This window comes from Callospermophilus lateralis, chromosome 1 (genome assembly GCF_048772815.1).
Source record: "Callospermophilus lateralis isolate mCalLat2 chromosome 1, mCalLat2.hap1, whole genome shotgun sequence".
In the NCBI taxonomy this organism is placed as follows: Eukaryota; Metazoa; Chordata; class Mammalia; order Rodentia; family Sciuridae; genus Callospermophilus; species Callospermophilus lateralis.
The window spans coordinates 89,344,093-89,364,131 of NC_135305.1; the positions used below are offsets into that span (position 1 = coordinate 89,344,093).

The 20,039-nt window shown below is 36.3% G+C and overlaps 1 protein-coding gene across 3 annotated transcripts in view; it reads left to right on the forward strand.

The window, feature by feature from the left end:
- The window catches only part of Bbs9 (Bardet-Biedl syndrome 9), a 462,827-nt gene that overhangs the window by 343,449 nt on the left and 99,339 nt on the right, over positions 1-20,039 (forward strand). For all 3 annotated transcript variants that reach the window (XM_076863784.2, XM_076863792.2, XM_076863800.2), the window contains exon 19: positions 8,230-8,412. In XM_076863784.2, the coding sequence (XP_076719899.2) occupies positions 8,230-8,412 (183 nt within the window). The remainder of the gene's footprint in view (positions 1-8,229; positions 8,413-20,039) is intronic.

Consider the following 20,039-nt stretch of genomic DNA (forward strand, 5'->3'; position numbering starts at 1 on the left):
TTCATCGGGGATATTAGTCTGAAGTTTTCTGTCCTTGATGTGTCTTTGTCTGGTTTTGACTAGCTTCATAGAGAGAGTTTGGAAAGGTTCTCTCCTTTTCTATTTCATGGAACAATTTGAGGATGTTTGGTGTTACTTCTTCTTTGAAGGTTTGGTAAAACTTAGCTGAGAATCCATCTAGTCCTGGGCTTTTCTTTGTTGGTAGGATTCTGATGGCATCTTCAACTTCATAGCTTGAAGTTGATCTGTTGTAATTGTGTATGTCCTCCTGATTTAGTTTGGGTAAATTATATATTTCTAGAAATTTGTCAGTGTCTTCAAGATTTTCTATTTTATTAGAGATTTTTAAAATAGGTTCTGATTATCATCTGTATTTCAGTAGTGTCAGTTGTGATATTTCCTTTTTTCATCATGAATTTTAGTAATTTGAGTTTTCTCTCTTAGCTTAGCTAAGGGTTTATCAATTTTATTGATTTTTTTTCAAAGAACCAACTTTTGTCAATTTTTTTTGGAGTGTTTCTTTTATTTCAATTTCATTGATTTCAGCTCTGATTTTAATTATTTTATATCTTCTGCTTTTGGTGTTGATTTGTTCTTCTTTTTCTGGGTCTTTGAGATGTAATGTTAGCTTATTTATTTGTTGACTTTCTATTCTTTTAATGAATGAGCTCAACACAATGAACTTTCTTCTTAGCAGTGCCTTCAGAGTGTCCCAGAGATTTTGATATGTTTTATCACTATTCTCAATTTTTTTTGGTAGGATTTTTTTTTCTGTCTTTTATGGAACTGGGGGGGTTGAACCCAGGGCTTTGCAAATACAAGGCAGACATTTTGCCATTGAGCTATATCCCAGCCCTCTAAGTATTTTTTTTTGTATTTAATTCCTGATTTCTTATGCTATCCATTTGCCATTCAATTGCATATTATTTAGTCTCCAGGTGTTAGAGTTCTTTCTGGTTTTTATTTTATCATTGATTTCTAGTTTCATTCCATTATGATCTGATAGGATGCAAGATATTGTCTATATTTTTTGGTAACAAATGGAATTATATAGTGTGTGGTCCTTTGTGATAAGTTTCTCTTACTTAGTACAATGTTTTCAAGATTCATCCATATAAGAGCATGTGTAAATAATTCATTTCTTTTTATGACTGAATAATATTTCATTATGTCATGTGGACATGCCACATTCTGTTTATCCATTCATCAGTTGGTGGACATTTGTTTCTACCTTTTGGCATCATAAATATTGCTTCTCTTAACCTTTATTCATGTTATAGCTTGGCTATATAATAACTTCCAAAGGCCTATGAGATAGAGGTTTGGATCCTAGCTTGGGACCATTAGGAAGTAATGGAAACTTTTAGAAGGTGAGGTCTGGTGTGAGATCTTTAGATCACTGGGGACATGTCCTTAAAGGAGATAATTGGTCCCTGGACCCTTCCTCTTCCTTTTTTTTTTTTTTTTTTTTGCTTCCTGGCTATGAGTCAAATGATTTTTCCCTTCCATGATGTGCCACCATGGACCCAAAGCAAGACAGCCAATTGATCATGCTCTGAAACAACCCAAACTATGAGCCAGTGTAAATCTTTTCTCTTTATAAGTTGTTTTCTCAGATAATTGTTATAGGAACAGAAAGCTGACTAATAACATAATTCATGAGCAACTTTTTAAGTAAATACATATTTTAAATTATTTTGGGCATATACCTAGAAGTGGAATAGCTGGATCATGTGGTAATTTAACTTTTTAAGGAACTACCAGTTTGTCTCCTGAAGTGACTATACCATGTCATATTTCTCCAGCAATGTACAGTGTTCTAATTTCTCTGCATCTTTGCCAACACTAGCTATTGTCTATTTTTGACTCTTGTCTAATTCTCATAATTGTATGATAATTTATAGATGAAAAAATCCAAGTCAATAAACATTAAACAAGAAGCCTCATGTGTGTCTCCAAATAGATAGGAAGAAGTGTCTTGTATAGTTCAAAACAACAAACTAGTTTAAAAATTAGATATTTTTAACAAACTAGTTTTTGAATTAGATATTTATATCATGTTGAATATTAGAGATCAATTTCCCACATTTTCAAGATGATGAAACTAAAGCCCAAGAAAGGGAAGTAAACTTAAAACTCATGTTGAGCTGCTTAGTAGCAAGTCCCATCTTCTTGGCTCCCAGGCCGTTGTCTGTTCCAGCACAGTCTATTGCGTTCTTCCCTAGGGGTTGTATAAACTCATCCATTTTCTTATTTATCCAAGCTGGCCTTTTATTATAATAAATCTATATTAATTCATCTGGGGTATTGGAAGGTCAACAAAACTGAAACCTCCCATTGGGAAGCTCCTGATAGAATTTGTTCCACATATTGCCGAGGGTGAGCCCAATGTGTGGGCAGATAATTAATGTAGGCACTGTTATATGGTGACATTTCTTGGGTCATATTGCTTGACTATGAGTTCTGGCCCTGCCACTTAACATTTTACCCTTTCAGTAAAAATAAGAGTATTTTTAAAATGGGAGCAATAATAGTATTTTACCTCATTAGATTTTTAAATTTTTATTTTTTTATTTTTTGCAGTACTGAGGATTGAGCCCAGGGACATTTTATCACTGAACTATATCTCCAGTCTTTTTAAAATTTGTTGTTTTGGTACAGTGTCTCCCTGAGTTGCCCAGGCTGGCTTGCCATCTGCTTGCCTCAGCCATCTCAATAGCTGGGATTACAGGTGTGCATTACAGTGCTCAGCCTTTTTTGAGATTTAAATGGAATAATCTTGGTAAAAAAGTTTTTGCTCAGTGACTGGTCCTTTGACATCCTCAAATGATGTTGACAATTATAGAATGTCAACTTTCTCAGACCATTTGAAACATTATAATGTAAAATTTAGAAAAAAACAAATGAACCATCCATGTAAAAAGTGGCTTCATTAAATAAGCGGATCTAGAAAATAAATGCTTTATCTGAAATCTTCATATTTTTGAGTTATATATATTTTTTATTTTTTTAATATTTATTTTTTACTTTTAGATGGACACAATATCTTTATTTTTTTATTTTTATATGATGCTGAGTATTGAACCCAGTGCCTCATGCATGCTAGATATTCATTCTACCACTGAGCCCAGCTCCTTTTTTGAGCTATATTGAACATAATAATATTTCTCTTGTTAAGAGAAGAAAACTTATTATGTTAACTTTCCTCCTTACAAATTATAAACTTATTTCCTTTATTGTGACTTTGCAACTTTGGGCAGAAACCAACCAGCTCAAATTGACCCCATGTTAAAAGCCCTATGGTAGAAAAATTATGTCTGTGATGAATGTAATATATGAGTAGTGTTTTTCCTTAGTATTTTTGTTTGATTATCAATATAAAAATCCATAGCATTATTTTGTGGGGCCACCTGTATACATTTGTGTGTCTGTATAGAAGGGGCAGGACAACTCAATCGGAAATCAGAAGACAAGATTGGAATCCTGACACTTTTCTGCCCCTGTTTGTCACCATGGCCAATGTGCTCCGATGTCTCTAAGCTCCTTTTCTTCATCTGGAAGTGAGGACAGAGGGGATCAACAATTCCTATCTGACCAAATGATGATCTCACGGAGTGCATTGCCTGGCTCACAGTTAGCCTTCATTAAATGATACCTACACAGCAAGTAGTTGGATTCTGCATGCCACACACATGAGATTTGGAGGCAGATTGGACAATAAGTTTAGGTGAAGAAATTGGACATGTCGTGTTCACAAAGTATGATTCATGTCTACTCCACTGTTGCTGCTGCTGCTGCTGCTGCTGCTTTCCTGTAACCAATTTTAGAGCCTATCTTGGCAGCTGGAAGTATTTGGGATTAATTTCACACTCACTTTATGAGTTGAGCGTTTTCCTGCAAGCAGCTCCCTGGGCCTCTGCCTCATTACTTTGGCATCAACTGATATGGCAGTTGGACAGAGATGTCCTTTGGGGTCTCCATTTTATTTGGAAACCTTCAATTTGAAAAAGCAAAACAAAGGCCATCAACACATTGTGCTTGAAATTGTTAGCATTTATTGTTTCCTACAGCCTTCCCTTTCTATAGTTCTGTTGAACACCAGGGAACACACAGCTTGCTTAGCCAGCGATGAGCCTTGAAAAATCACTCTTCCTCAAATTTAAGTCCTAGCAGCTGGTTGGCCTCATTTCTCAGTTCCAGGTGAGCTGGAGATCTTCTAGGCCTTGGTCACACAGATCTAAATCTTGGTGGTTCTAGTTTTTCCAGCTCTTTTTACTATGTTAATTCTGCTAAATTCATTTGGCTTTCAAGAAGAACAAAGTAAACTTGGCTGTTACGTGTAAAACTAAATTGAGAACATGGAGATCTGTTTAGTATTTCATGCTGGCCAGTAGGTCAGGAAGATTTTCCTTGGGGGTAATTTACATAAGGAATTGTTTATCCCATTTCTTTCCAATTTCTGTGACCATTTGGGGATAGTGGACTGTTTCCATAATGGCACAGAAACATATCCAATGAGACGGAAACTTAGAGAGAGACGATGCTTCTCCCGGATTGATGTATTTTGGGCCTTGCTCAGGAAAGATCCTGTGGCCTGGGCTGCTGTCTCACTGAGAAGTCATTCTTCCACCGCAGCTGTGTTTAGTAAGTAGGGTGGGTCCATGATCTGACATACTTAGTGAGAATTTCCTCTCGATAGCCGGGAATGAGCATGAAAGCTTCACTTAAGTCCCCAAAATGCCCCAAATATTTCTTATGATTTGATAGCTACTCCATCAGGCAGCACCCACACTCAGAGTACTCAATGGCCGCCCCAGTGCCTGCTCTTTTCTCTGACATTCTGGTTCCTCTGTGGTACTAACCCAGCTTACATTTTTAGTTTTGTGAAATATCCTTCCCAGCATAAAAGATTACTCTTCCCCAAGCAACCAGCCTCCACTTTTCTGCTTTGTTCAAGTTGTTTCCTTCTTTTTTAAAGCTCTCTTACCTAATGTGTGTGCTTTAGGATGCATTTTAGGTACCTCTTTTCAGTGGTGTGCTGGTAAATATTTAACAACAGGCTCTGTGGCAAGGAGAGAGGGAGTATAAGAAGCCTGACTCCTTAACATTTGTTGGTTTCCATGTTGTAAATACTTCCAGGATGGCTGATTTAAGCTGCCAATGTAAGGTCTCTGAATGCAGAGTTGGAAAGAAATGGGCAGTAGCCCACCATTGCAAAGTGTTTCCAATGTACAGATATAATAGGCAGAAATAACCTTGGAACCTACATCAAGTAGTAAGAAGTGAGTTTTGATTATTTATTACCTTAGTTTCTAATGTAATTTATTTAGTTTTATTATATAATCTAATTTTTAGCAATGGCTATGTTAAACAACTGGTTTGCAAAATCCCTGCCTATTACACAATTGGTTTTTTCTCAGGACCTGGGAAGGGCTGATTGAGCCAGCTTCAGCATGCCACTGGTTCTCCCTTCACCTTCTCCTTCCTAAATCTTCAATACTCAGCTAGCAGTAATCTCAAGCAGGCTATGTGAGCGAGACAACTGTGAAGTTTGAATTCTGTTTTTTCATCTACTAGGTGTACGATCAGACTGACTACTTAATTTGCAGATCCCAATGCAAAATAAAAATGAGGGTTCTTGTTAAAAAGGCAGATATTAAAACAGCTATTAAAATAAGAAGACTTTTTTTTCTTTAGTGGTCTTGCTTTCACAGCTTCCAGTGGTGTTTTGCTTTGTTTTAATTTTATATTTAACATATTTCCATATAAGGAAAAATGTAAATATTTAAACTATAAGCATGGCCTTTACCACTAATCTTTATATGTTAATGCCAGTTTTAAAGGCAAATGTAAAAACATTTCACTCCCGTGGGAATGCACTTATCTTCTGCTCATGTGCGGGCTTCATTGTTCCATTGACTTCAATTACAAAACACAGGTTCTAAAATAAAATTCTTAAGAATCTCAGGACAGACACACAGTAAAGCCTTAAACTAAGTGTGGGCCTCTTCTGAGTATGCACACAGATTGCATACCCTGTGTACAGTACCAAGCAAATGCCAGACATTAGTTGAACCTCAAAGTTCTCATTTGTGAAAGAGACATGGTATCAACTAAGTTGCATTGAAAGCATGAGGATTGAAGCCACTGATACCTGCATAGCACAGAGCAAAATTTGAGGCCACCAGTCTATGCTCAGTTAATTAGAGGGATTATCATTAAAATAATAATCATAACATTAATGGAACCCTCCTTTAGAGTCTATCCTGTCTCATGGTCAATTTTTGCTTCCTTGACCTCTTTTCCTTTCTTTATTATGGACTCTCTGAAGGTATAGATTAGATCTGTCACCATTGAATTCCCTACAGGGCTTCCTTCAAATTCTTGCATATACCTGCTAGTCAGTAGGTGTTTATGACCTTGATCTTTGAATGATTTGGATGTTTTGACAATCAGCATCTATGTCAATATCATGGCTCCACAATGAGGCTTAATTGTTAACATTCACAGGGAGAAAAAGGTATAAACTTAGATTTTTAACAGGAGTCAGTTGTAATCATGGTGAGGGTGGGGAAGTATATAAATCCAGGTGTTTTGGTTTAAGGAAAGTGGCTTCTCTCCGTCTCTTCAAGGGGACTTCTTGAAGTAATAGGAAGGGATGAGTTCCAAGCCCCATTTGAGTAAAAGAGGCCCCAGGGATATTAACTCTGGCCCACAGTAATCCATCCATTTGCTAACTTCTTTCACACTTACTTTCTGTTCTGCACAATTAGGACATTATTATAGTAATGTTTCTTCCCACTAATTGGTTGTATATGTATGTTTTCTTTCCAAAAAATTAAAAGATCTTTGTGGGCTTTGAGATATCATGTACTTCTTTTGAATGCCAATGGCAAGCACAATACTAGGCACATAATAAGAAATGCACTTTCTGTAGCATTGGTCTTGGTTCAAACTTCCATAGCTCCTTGGATTGCTGAATGTGAATTGTGATTACCTTTTATAACTCCTGTAAGCCCTCCGCTAAGAGGCAAAGAATCCTGGTCTGTCTAGCATTTTCAAGCAAGGGCCTTCAGTTGCACCCTCTCTCCCTATCTTGTATCTCTTTTCCAAGGTCTCCCAGATACTCTGAGAACTTTCCCTCTATAGCCCCTCTCCCCACAGTGAATTGAGAGACCACACAGCTGTAGACTCTGCTTGTTTGAATGATGACTTTTTAACAAGCCCTTTGGGCCAGAGTCAGTAAGCCATGAAATATCACCAAATGGCTCATCTGCACCAGACTTCTGAATCTCATCAGAACTCTAGTCCCTCAAGCTGACAGGGACTTATAGAAAGGTACTCATTGCCTTGGCCTTTGCTATTTGTGTTCTGGGGACTGTCAGCCTCTGAACTCTCTGTCAGTCAGTTCATTACTTTTAATGAGCACAGAATTCACCACGATATTAAAATAAAATAAAACACTATTGGGCAGCCTTGGATGTTCCATTCAATTGTTGCTGTAGTTCTTTTTTCCACAGGATTATTCAAAAGGATTAAAAAAAAAAAAAGCAAATTCTAGTCACTCTTGCCAATTTTTATCCTAAGTAGATTTGGCATTGTAAAGCTAACACACCCTAAACTTTTTTTTTTCTTTCATGTCCCTGTGGGCTGTTCCTGACATTTGGGTTAAAAACTACATTATTCAACTGGCCTAATGTTTGAAATTATCTGCCTTTTAGATATAGTCAATAAATATTTGCTATTCTAACACTGTGTAACATATAAAGACTAATATCAGGGGAAGATCGTTACTTTCTGAAAAAAAGGTATAATGAAATTATTTTGAACTGTAAGGAAAATACAATTATTTTGAAAGAATATTTTAATTGATTGGTATCCATGGCTGGTGATAAAGGCTATAATAAACCTTCTTAGAAGTTGCTTGTATTACCAAATATTGAAGGTCAATCAATGGTGAAGCAGACACTGAACAATGTCTGCATTAAGCTGATGTTGTGGATATTTTCATCTTCTGGCCATATGGATTTGGAATTACTTTGGACATTTTTTTAAAGAAGGAAATGAGTAGATGAATGATAACTCTTTTATTACTCAACATAGCTTATGCTTGTGAAAGACAAAGTTCATCAAGTTGTTTTAAAGAAAAACAAAACTGTGCCAAATGTAATTTGTTGAGGGCTCAAGAATTGTGAAATCATCCCTAACCAAAGTTTGTAATTTCTACAGGTAATAGCTCTAGCAGATGCTGTTGAAGAAAACCAAGGCAATCTGTTCCAGGCATTCACCAAGCTGAAAAGTGCTACCCATTTGATGATTCTGCTGATCGGCCTGTGGCAGAAGCTTAGTGCTGACCAGATTGCTATTCTGGAAGCAGCATTTTTGCCACTACAGGAAGACATGCAAGAATTGGTAAGGACCCACATGCCTGCAGTGGGAACAGCCAGTGTTGTTGAAAAGATTTTGGTTTTGGAAAGGTGTCACATGGCTATCCATGTTTTCTAAGTTATCAAATAGAGCCTTGAGATTTTTTTTTTTTTACAAAATGCTTCTTTTTTTTTCTTTAAGCCATAATAAAGTGTCAAATGAGGACCTTTATTTTTTTTCTAGAGCTATTTTAAAAATAGGTATATAGTCCATTTTTATGTGATATTCGGTCTATTTTTTATGTGCTCTTCAATCACTTAGAAGCCAGGGAAACAGTCATTTGACAGCCTGAGTGATGGCAGTAAACCTTCAGTTTAGCTAATCCTTTCCTTTTCCTCCAGAGAAAACAGTACAGCAATTTTAACCTGTTCAGTGTTCTTAAATTTAAGTGTCACTTCAAAGGTTAGAGAGAGCTGAGATGGCCTTGCTATGACAGGAATAGTTCCTTTCATTTATAGAGTTCTTTATAATAGTTTATAAACTTTTTTGCCCTCACCCTAGAATAGGCAGTTTAGAATTAAAAGGGGGAAAATGAAAGTGATAATTTAATTTTTCAGTGAAGGATTATTTAAATAAAAACATCTTAGATCCTTTGAAACATAGAGGTATATATAACCACCAGATGCCATTCTGGGTGACTTTTTCTTAACATCCTTTTTTTTTTAACTGATATAATTGTACATAAAGGTGGACTTTGTTGTCACAGAGTCATACACGTACATAGCAGAATTTGATCAATTTCTCTAAGTGACTTCTTCTATGCTTTTATTTACAAAAAATAATATATATTTTAGAAATAGGGACCCTTGAACTTAGTGTTTTGTACTAGAGTAAACGCTTTCAAAGGAAAACTTGTTTCAAATTCACTTTTTTATACCTTTATTTTATTTATTTATGTGGTGCTGAGGATTGAAGTGCCTCACACGTATGAGACAAGCACTGTACCACTGAGCCACAACCCAGCCCTCAAATTCATTTTAAACCCAAATGTGAGGACATGGTACTAAAAATAATAGTTCTGAAAATATATTTTTAAGTGCTTGTCAGGCGCTTTTTAAATTATGTCACAGAGATAGTTAAGGTACTGTCTTCATCCCTATTTTATATATGGGAAAATTATGGTATGACAGTGAAGTTCCTTTCTGAAACTAGAGGGCAACAGAACCAGTATGGATCCAGGTCTGCTTGCTTTCAAAGCACATATTTTTAACCAGCACACCATATTTTAATGACAAGAGTCCTGAATATAATTTTGAAAATCACAAGTTTTGTCAGTTGAATCAGATTTTTCTACAATTGGGTCAAAAAATTGTCAGATGACAATTTTTATTAGCAATTGTTGTTGAAACTGATTTGTACATTTTATGTGTATTATTTATAGTCCTCACTAAATTCATGCAAGGTAAATATTTCTACCTTTCCATGGTTATTTGTTCCTGTCCCCATATACTTCAGAGCAAGAGTACCCTATTGCTTTTTATTTCTGCAGTACCTGGCACAAGGCTGAGCATAGTGCAGTCAGTGTTTGTTGGGTGATTAAGCGGAGAAAATGGTGACAGTTACCAAGGTGGCCTTGTGGAACAGACACAGAGGATGCAGTCTACCACTGGAGGAAGCAGGGCAGAGCCAGCTATGGAACTTGTAGAGCTCAGTGCAAAGGATATTGCAGTCCCCTTGTTCATGAAGTATGGAAAAGTGCTGAAGTGTTGTTAAAACATATGTGGTAGTCTCCCTTATCCTTGGTTTTCACTTTTTGTGTTTTTTTTTAATCTGTGGTCAACCATGGTCCAAAAATATTAATATTTGTCTTGATTCTTGAGAGAGAAAGAGAGAACATGTGTATTCACATAAGTTTTATTACAGCATATGGTTATAAATGTTCTATTTTATTATTGGTTATTATTGTCAATCTCTTACTATGCCTAATTTATAAATTAAACTTTATCATAGGTATGTGCATAGGAAAAAACAATATACCTAGGGCTTATACTGTGCAAGGTTTTAGGTACTCACTGGGTTTCTGGAATCCCTCTCTTACCTACTTACCCTGTAGGTAAGAGAGGGATTATTGTACTAAAAACAAAGCAAGGTAGGTTGCTTGCTTGCTTACTTGCTTCCTTCCTTCCCCCCTCCCTCCCTCTCTGCCTCTCTCCCTCCCTCCATCCCTCCTTTCTTCCTCCTTCCCTTCTTCCTTCTTACCTGGATCCCTCCCTCCCTCTCCCTCCTTCCTTCCTCTCTCTCTCCTTCTTCCTTCCTCCCTCTCTCTCTCCTTCCTTCTTTCCTTTCTTCCCTCCTTCCCTCCCTCCCTCCCTCCTATCTCCCTTCAACTTGCTATGGTGCTTTTTGTTGTTGTTGTTTGGTGCTGGGAGTTGAACCCAGCCAGGGATGCTTTGCCACTAAGCTAGATCCCCAGCCCTTTTCATTTCTTATATTGACACATGGTCTTGCTTACTGAAAGACTTGATAAGTTGCTGAGGCTGGCCTTGAACTTGCAGACTTCCTTTCTCAGCCTCCTGAGTTGCTGGGATTACATGAGTGTACCACCATGGTTGCCTTGCAATGGTGCTTTTTATTTACTATTTCATGTCCTTCTAAGAAAAAAATCTAAACTATTAGTATAAAATTTACCACTGATCTTTATAATGAGCAGTGCCATTTTGAAATACAAATATGAGAGCATTATGCTCATATGAAGACTCAACAAAATTACACAACTTGTATTTCATAGCTTGTACATGCAGATATGTTTCGTTCTTACAGAACTATGGAATTGCTGCTCAAGATTTAGCTTTTTATTTCACTTTTTGTTTGATATGTGCCATACTCCAACACTTGGAAAAGGAACTCTATGTGGCTCCATCTTTCCCTTTCATTCTATGTTATCATTTTCAGTGTAAGTGGTTTCTTAATACGGGAAAGAAAGGAGTAAGAAAGGATAGAGTAGACTTCCTCAGTCATTCATGTTTCTTTGAATGCTACTGAATTCTTTCTTCATTTAAAACACTTTCTGGTTCCAGTGAAAAGTCTCTTGAGCTGTCAGTATCCCTGATTAATCATCTAGACACAGCGTACCTTCCTCACTTGAGCATCCCATGCATCCTAGGGCCATGGCACTTCTGAGGTTTCCAGGCTGTTTGTGAGTGGGACAGAAAGGAGAGATGGGACACACACACTGCACGTATCTTCCCTTCTCATACTCAGGCTAAATTGCCCCATCAGACTTTGCCTATAGAACACAGTTCAAAAATCAAAGTACTAAGAATTTCAAGATGGTGACAAAAACAAAATACAACAACAACAACAAAAAAAAAAACACATGAAACTGGGCAGGAGTCCCTTCTACACACAAGGGCCTGAGTAACCAAGCAGCTCCATTGTTTATTAGGAAGCTACCCCTGAAACATGGGAAGAACTTCCAGGATATCAAGGTTATAAATGTAGGAACTGATTCCTAAGAGAGACTGTGATGTTTCTTACTCCAGTGATGATTAAAAGCAGCCTCTTCTGTCTGGAAGTATATTAATAAGTGTGGTCATCCCTGTAGGCAAGTAAGTGGACTTAGTCTCTTCCCAGAGCCTCTTTCCACCCTGCATCCTCTGCAACCTCTCCTTTCATACCTCCCAGAAACATGTAGAGGAAAATACTTTCAACTCTCTTTCAAATCTGGTGAGATTAGAAGGTGTGCATACTCGTTTTGTCTATTGGAGTTATTAATGAGACAAGACATTTGATAAAAACATAGCTTGGAGAAGAATGAATCAAAAAAGACATTTTAATACTGCTTGTTATGCTCTTCATCTTTAATTAGGTTGTGGTATTCACTTTGGGCTTCTACTGTTGAGACAGCTTCTATGTCTTGAGAAAAAAAGGAATCCTTTTTCATTCTTTAAGACATACATATACAGCATGTGGTTTCGACATATTCATTCACAGTCCCCCACATTATGCCTTTAGACCTCACAAATAAATGCTATGTGATGGGTATCCCACTGAGATGTGAAAATGAAATATGCAAACCTGAAATAACTTGGAAGGAGGGTGAGGCAGGAAGAAAGGAGTCTCTTACCAGAATGTTGAAAATATATCCCATATTGAAGTTATTATGATACCACAAAAATCTGAATGTAATTTAGATGGTTTGGTTGAGGGTAGATGGCAGAGTACATGTGGGAAGGGGGGCACTTTAGACATGTGGACAACATTTTCAGAAGAGACTCTCAGCTCAAGGTCAGATGTCCCCACATGTATTGAGAGGTAGAAGAAAATGTTCATAATATATTTTATTTACATTTCAAACAGCTCTGCATAATGATTGTGTTGTGTTGTTGTCTATATGGTGTGTGTCAAAAGGCAGGGTAAATGCTATAGTAAACTCTAGAATATTTTCTTTCTAATGGTATCAGGTTCAGAAAACAGAATATTTAGAATTTACTATTGCTAATGGAAAAATAATGTTCTTTGCATTACATTAATCAATATTTTGTTTAAATGCTATTGCATTTGGAACAATATTGATCATTGTTTTCTTTGATCTGTGTTTTTAGTAATGCTTTTCCATTGTTGTCACTTCTCAGTACTATAATAGAGCAAATAAATGCTGGTATTGCAGACTATTACATATAATTTTTAAGGTGCTGAAACTTATATATGCCAGATGTATTTTTTGGGATACCCCCTTTTCCCTTTTCACTCTAAGAAAATCATTAAATGTTCTACTTGGTATCTCAAAAAAAAAGAGCTCTTAAACTCAGTTCCATTATTGGACTTGATAGTCAGTAATTGTCATTACCATCTTCGTCTTCTGATGAAGTTTTGTGAAAAATAATTATCACAATATGTGATAGGGCAATTTTTTCTTTTTTTGTACTGGGGATCAAACCCAGGGCCTTGCACTTGCTAACTACTATTAATCTACAGTCCTAGCCCTTGATAGGACAATTTTAAAGTTAATTGTTTTCATACCTTTCAAATTAAGAACTAAGGATGTTTAAAGTAAGTTCTCAGTGCAGAATGTAAATACCTCTACTAATCCACTATTTGAATTTTTTTTTAGAAAACATTTTATTTACCAAAGTCAGTGCAGACTGTGTTACTGTTTTGATTCTGAAAGAGTGTTTAATTATAACATGAGCTATATCTCCCTTTCATGATACCATACAGAAGCCAAATAAGTATTGGCCTAATAAGAAAGATCTTTTATCTAGTTATTTACTCAATGAATATTTATTGAGTGCCTAATAATGTTTTAAGCAGTGTTCTAATAATGTTTTAAGCAGCATGCCTCAATAAACAAAGCAGACTGAGATCCCATCCTTTGTGGTTTTTCTTCAACATCATGGGCAAACATTGTAGTCCCGTGTTATCTAATATAGTAGCCTCTTGTCACATGATATTAAATAAATTAAGTGAAATAAAATTATAATATCACTGACTGTATTTCAGCAGCTCAGTTAGCCACATATGTTGAGTGTTTACCACATTGACCAGCCTGTATATAGAACATTTCTATTGCAGAAAGTTTCTTTGGTCATCAAGAGAATTAGCTTCAGCATATTTTGATAAATGAAAGTAAGGTAGGACTCTGACATTAAGTTCTGCCATGATATTTGCATCACTGGTCCCTGTTTCTAGTATCCTAGGATCATCATGGACATATGTACAATACCCAAATCCTCTCCCAGGAATAGATTTCTATGGAGAGATTTGTGTACCTATATAAAAGGGAGACAAGAAGTCAGCATGAGTACTGCTAGTTTCCCTTTGCTATGGTTTAGAAATATCCCCCCAAAGTTCCATGTGTTGAAGGCTTGATTGCCATCTGTTTTAGTCTTAACAGGAACTTTTAGGGGACACCATATATCCACACTAAAACACCAGTCCACCATCAAGGAGAAGTACCAGTATTTCCAAGTGGGCTATTTCAGGTGCTGTTGGGAGATAATGGAACCTTTAGGAGGTAGAGCCTATTAGGAAGTTAGGTCGTTGGCAGCATGCTTTTGAAAGAGATAGGGGGACCCTTCCCCTTTCTGTCTCTCTCTTTGGCTTCCTGTCTCTGCCATGAAGTCAGCAGCTCCTCCACCTCATGCTTCTGTCATGATGTACTACCTCACCAGAGGCCCAAAGGCAAAAGGGCCAATTGACTATGGAATGAAACCTCTGAAACTGTGAGCCAAAATAAACCCTCTGCCTATAAATTTTTCTATCTGTAATCGATTTATAAAGTTGATTATCTCAGCTATATTGTCACAGTGATGGAAAGCTGACTAATATACCCTTCCTGGCTTTGGCAGACATTGTAATCATCATGAATTCTTTCCTGTTTAACTTGTACATAGTCTCTGAATACTTTTGAATACAACATTCTAGGTGGTTACATTTGGAGTTGGTATGTGGACGAAATCCACCTAGTTCATCTAGCAGATGGCAAGACAGCAGAAAGGAGCAGTCAGTATCAACATTTCCAAGTGGGCTGTGTTGGATTTCTGTTCTAATGTCCATTTATGTTCACTTGACTCTGGAGGAATCTCTAAGAAAAGAGCACTACACCCTGGTTTTGGGACCTGATTACATAGAATCCAAGAGTTGGAAGAAATATTGGCACATTGCAAAGCATTTTGTTTGGATTTTTCTTTTTTTTCAAAGTACATTCAATATCTTCAGTAGATATTATCTACTATTTGAAAAAGAAAAGCTTGATTGTGTTCTTACGGGTTTAATAGTTACCTTCCCTAGTACTGAACTTTAAAAGTCCCTGGGAAAATTAGGATGGAAATTTTCAGTTGGAGGAGGAGATTTAGATCTCCTGCCTTACTTTTGATTGATTATTCCCTTTACAAACTGATATGAAAATAGAGACTTATTTTTAACATGTTCAACATGGTTCATGTGAGAAAACAGATGTTTATAATAGGAAATCCTATTGTGTGGAGGGACTTATCAAGGCTCACTTACAAGGTTTAAAGACTTCTACGTCACAGGTCAGATTTGATGTAAGGGCCATTGTGTCAGCTGTCTGGATTGAACGATGACCGAGATGGCTAATCATTACCATTATTAATGACCTTTTCTTAAAAGGCAAACAAGAGGAGGAAGTCTGGTGTCAGTATTAAGTCTCCCTTTATGACTGTTCAAGTATCATCACAATTAAAACTGTCTATGGGAACATAGTGCAGAAAGTAAATATTTTGGTAATTCCCATGATCTTAGCCAGCAAGATAAACATGAAATAATTAGTTTTATGTTCATAATGGTCACTTACCATGTGTCACAGTTGCTAGTTAGATGGGACTGGTTTTAAGAAGTTGTATAATATTCTACCTCACCGAAGTTGAATATAACATACCTTAGCAAGAAGATGAGTTTCTTGCTGTTTAAAAAAACTAAATAACTGAGGTACATCAGAATAGGAGCCAGGCACGATACAATGCACATATTGTAACTCAAAATTTTTAAACTTTGTGTGTATCAAATATGAAATTGTGCTTTAATGGATGCATTTAATGTTATTTGTGTATTTAAAAATTGGGAAACTCAATAAATGAAGAATTAAAGCATCAATATTCCTGGATAAGCCCTCAAATCTTTTGTGAAATAAGATGGGATTTCAATGTAAATTAACTAAACAAGCAAAATTGAAACAATTGCAATGAGGAAAATGATGACCATCTCCCTCATAATGCTTACCATTTTGACTCCTGGTTGGAAAGGTGATTACATTAATTCAATTTCCTTAAAATACCTTTTCCTAACCTAGTTGAAGTCTGTTGATTACAGATAGATGATTATGACATTTCTAAGATAATACATTCTTTCAGAAACATACACATGGAAATTGGTGTCTTTCCTTTAAAACCAGCTTGCCCTCTGTGCTTTAGCCACATTCAGTTCCTTTTCTCTCTGCATCTCCATGTTTATTCTGTTACCCTGGCCTTCTGGTGTTCATTTGGAAATGTTTCTGGGAAACCCCCTTGGCTCAGGTCCTTGTTTTTCCACCTGGCTGCCTGTGGTGGCATCTGTAGCAGCTTTTCTGCCCCTGTGTCTGCAGTGTTGAGCCTGTGTCTGTTGGACTCACAGCCCACTGCTCTCCCCTGGCATGTTTGCATCCATACTTACTGTGGCTCTCTTGGTCATTGTGTTCAGTTTGAACTCAGTGCCAGGTGTGTGGGACTTTCAGTCATTTGGCTCTACCATATCTTATTTCTATAACTCGTTTTTTATGTCTCCCAACTTCCCCCTCCCCTTTCACTCTGAGAATGCTGAGTTTCTATGGATATGCAACTTCTTTCCATCAAACCAGGGCTGGTAGTGCTATTTTTTTTCACTTCAAATAGTATCTGCTCTTTACCCCTCTGCCTTCCTCTTTAAAGAGGCAGATCAATTTTCATTTCCTTCCTTTTATTCTGGCTTCCATTCTCTTGTGAATTTCACCTGGGGTTATGACACAATTTAGCTCTCATAGTATACTCTAAAATTGTCATATGTGCTTGTCTTATATTTCTTATAAAATAAAGATGTATTTTTTTCATATCCCCACAGAATTCAAGCATTTAAGCATATAGTCATATGTAAGCAATCTAGGGATTGCTTAATAAGCCATTTATTTTCATAATGTCTTACATAATTATAGATGTTCTTCCAACAACTATGCAGTTTCTAAAAATTTATTATTTGAAAAGGAAACATACTATCTCCATTTATATAACCCCTAAATATTTTGGATTGCATAAGAAAAAACTTGTTCTTTTCCATACAGATATTAAAAGATACAGATAGATTGATAGCTAGGCATGACACATATACAGTCATGTGACACTTGCCAATATTTTGGCCAACAATGGATTGAATATACAAACATGGTTCCATAAGATTATATCCTTTGGTGACATGGTAGCTTTCTTAAGTTTGTTTAAGGGTACTCTAATGCTCATATGATATAGTGCTTTATGACACATTTTTCAGAATGCATCCCAGTTGTTAAGCTGTGCATAACTATATATACACACACACACACACACACAACACAGGTTCTTATAACTCAAAAAAGTTAACACAAAATTTTCAATATTACCAGTGATAAATATATGCAAGTGAAAGCTACTGTTACATATACTTTAGTTACATTGATTTAACCAAATTTGTTGAAAAATGGTCCAACAAACGTGTAGTAAAATAGACATACCCATCTATTTCTGGTGTGGTCTTTCCAGAGAGTACTCTAGGAAAATATGGGTCATAAAATTAATCCTACATCAGATCTAAGTTAATGCACTAAAAGAAGTAAACTAAAATCCATTTGGTACCATAATGTTTATATTTATAATTATGAAGTACTGAAAGCAACTTTAATGCTAATAGTTGGAAAATAGAAACTGTGTCATATCAGTTGAATAGAATATGTGTCAGACTGGGGTTCAAATTTCTTTTTGAACAAATACTTAATAGATCCGTGTCCTTAGGAAAGTTGTGGGACTCTGAGCATTGGGATGCTGATCTGTACAGAGATAAACTAGTCCACACCCTAAGCACTGGTTCTGCTTTGAAGAGAAGGGAGGGTGTTCATTGAGATTTGGTTTCAGCTTGTTTTCACTTTATATTCTTACTGAACTAGTAAACAAATGGTACAGAAGAGGAACATGATATTAAGAATGTGAGTGAACTTGACTCTCCAGTGTCTTATTCCCAGAGTGGGATGGAAAACACAGTCCGCAGAATAAGGCATCAGCCAGGTCAGAGGAATGCAGTACCACAGACTTACATGGTTAGTCCCAGAGCTGTTACTCAAGAAGTTTCTTTCTCTTTCTACATTTCAGGTATATCCTTTTGGGGCTGCTGCTGCCTTTTTTTTTTTTTAACCACATAATCTGGACTTCATTAGCTTTGCCTGTGGCCTTCTTTAAATGATTTATTGAAACTCAATAAACATTGAAAAAAAAATACACACACACACACACACACACACACGCACTAAGGTTTTCTTCTTCAATAAGACATCCAAATATATATAACATCCAAATTATATTTTTTTAACACAACATAACTTAGAGTTATATCACTTGTTTAGCTTCAGTGAACTAGACCACACACTGAGCCTCCCTTGAGTATTTTATCATCATTTCAGATTTAGGGTTTTGGTGTTTAGTTATCTATGTTATCTGGAAGATGATGATGATGATGATGATAATCATCATCATCATCATCATCATCAACCAGAGGTGCTAAACCATATTTTAAAAAACTGATCTGTATTGAGGGTGTAGCTTAGTGGTAAAGCATGTGCTTAGCATGTGTAGTGCTCCTGGGTTCAGTCCTCAACACCACCAGGAAAAAAAAAAAAAGAAACATACAAACAAAAACCTTATAACCCCATTTGGAAACTTTTCAAAGGTTTGAGGTTTCATGAGGACACCCTTTATATACCTCTTAAGGTTTTGTGAGGAACATTGAAGTAATGTACATAAAGTGCTAAATGTGGTAGCTGGTGGGTACTCAGAATTGGGAGTTATTATTACCACTGTCTTACAATAATAAGATGCCAACCACTTTAAGTTATGGCATTATTTTATGAACTAGTTAGGAAAGACAACAAGAAAAACAGAAACATTGACAATTAAACTATGATATAATGGTTTTGTAACTTGAAAAATTTTAATAATAATTGAAAGAGCTCTTTTTATGGTATAAGTACTCTTGAGCCCGAATAGGAAGATATGTGTAAGCAACATAAGCTGATTAAGGTATTCCTAAAACTTTTAAAGTTTGATTGTGCTAAATCACCTTTACACTATAGGTCATGACAATTGTGTTTTTCCTCGAAGCCTGATCTATGTGCCAGGAAGACTGTGGTTGATGCACTGTTTCTTAATGACTATGACACTATTGCCTCCATGACATTTTTTTCTGAGCCTCTGCTATCCATTCTGAAAAATTTCTTTAACTTAAATAAGTTGAATCATGTTGCTGAAAATTAAACAGCTTAAAATAACAGCAGGGCATTTTAGGCAAATTGATCTTTACAATTACAATTTTGCGTGATATACTAATTAATCAAATCACATCTATGCCAGAGATTTGGCAATTCTTTCTGATTTCAGTTGTATTTCTTGGCAAAGGATAGTCTTGTATGTGCATGTATCCCAGTAACAAAGCATAACATAGTTTTTTCTACCTTTGGGTATCTTCTTGTCTTACATCCTGGGAAGCGCTTAGCTTTTGCTTTGTAAGAAAATATGGTATTGCCGTCAGTCTTCACTCATGAATGCTCGCTTCAGTAATAACAAAGTAATACTTCCAACTGCTCTATTTTCATGCCTTTCTGTGCACACAGTAACTTTTTTGTTCAATGACAAGTCATAGTGTAAATTTTAAAGAATTTTTAAATGGCAGCTCGACAGGATAGTATGAACATGACATATAAGTTAGTGGAAGTAACATTAAAGTGAACAGCTGAGATAAAGGCTGCATATACACAGGCAGTATTAACTTCAGGATGACCAAAGACTGAAGCCAGCACTTGTTGATATCACTAAGTGTTAGATGCATCCTTCAGGGATGTTAAAATGTGGAAATGTGGGGGTGGGGGCAGGGGGTGTGCCAGAACTGATGCAATGTAACTA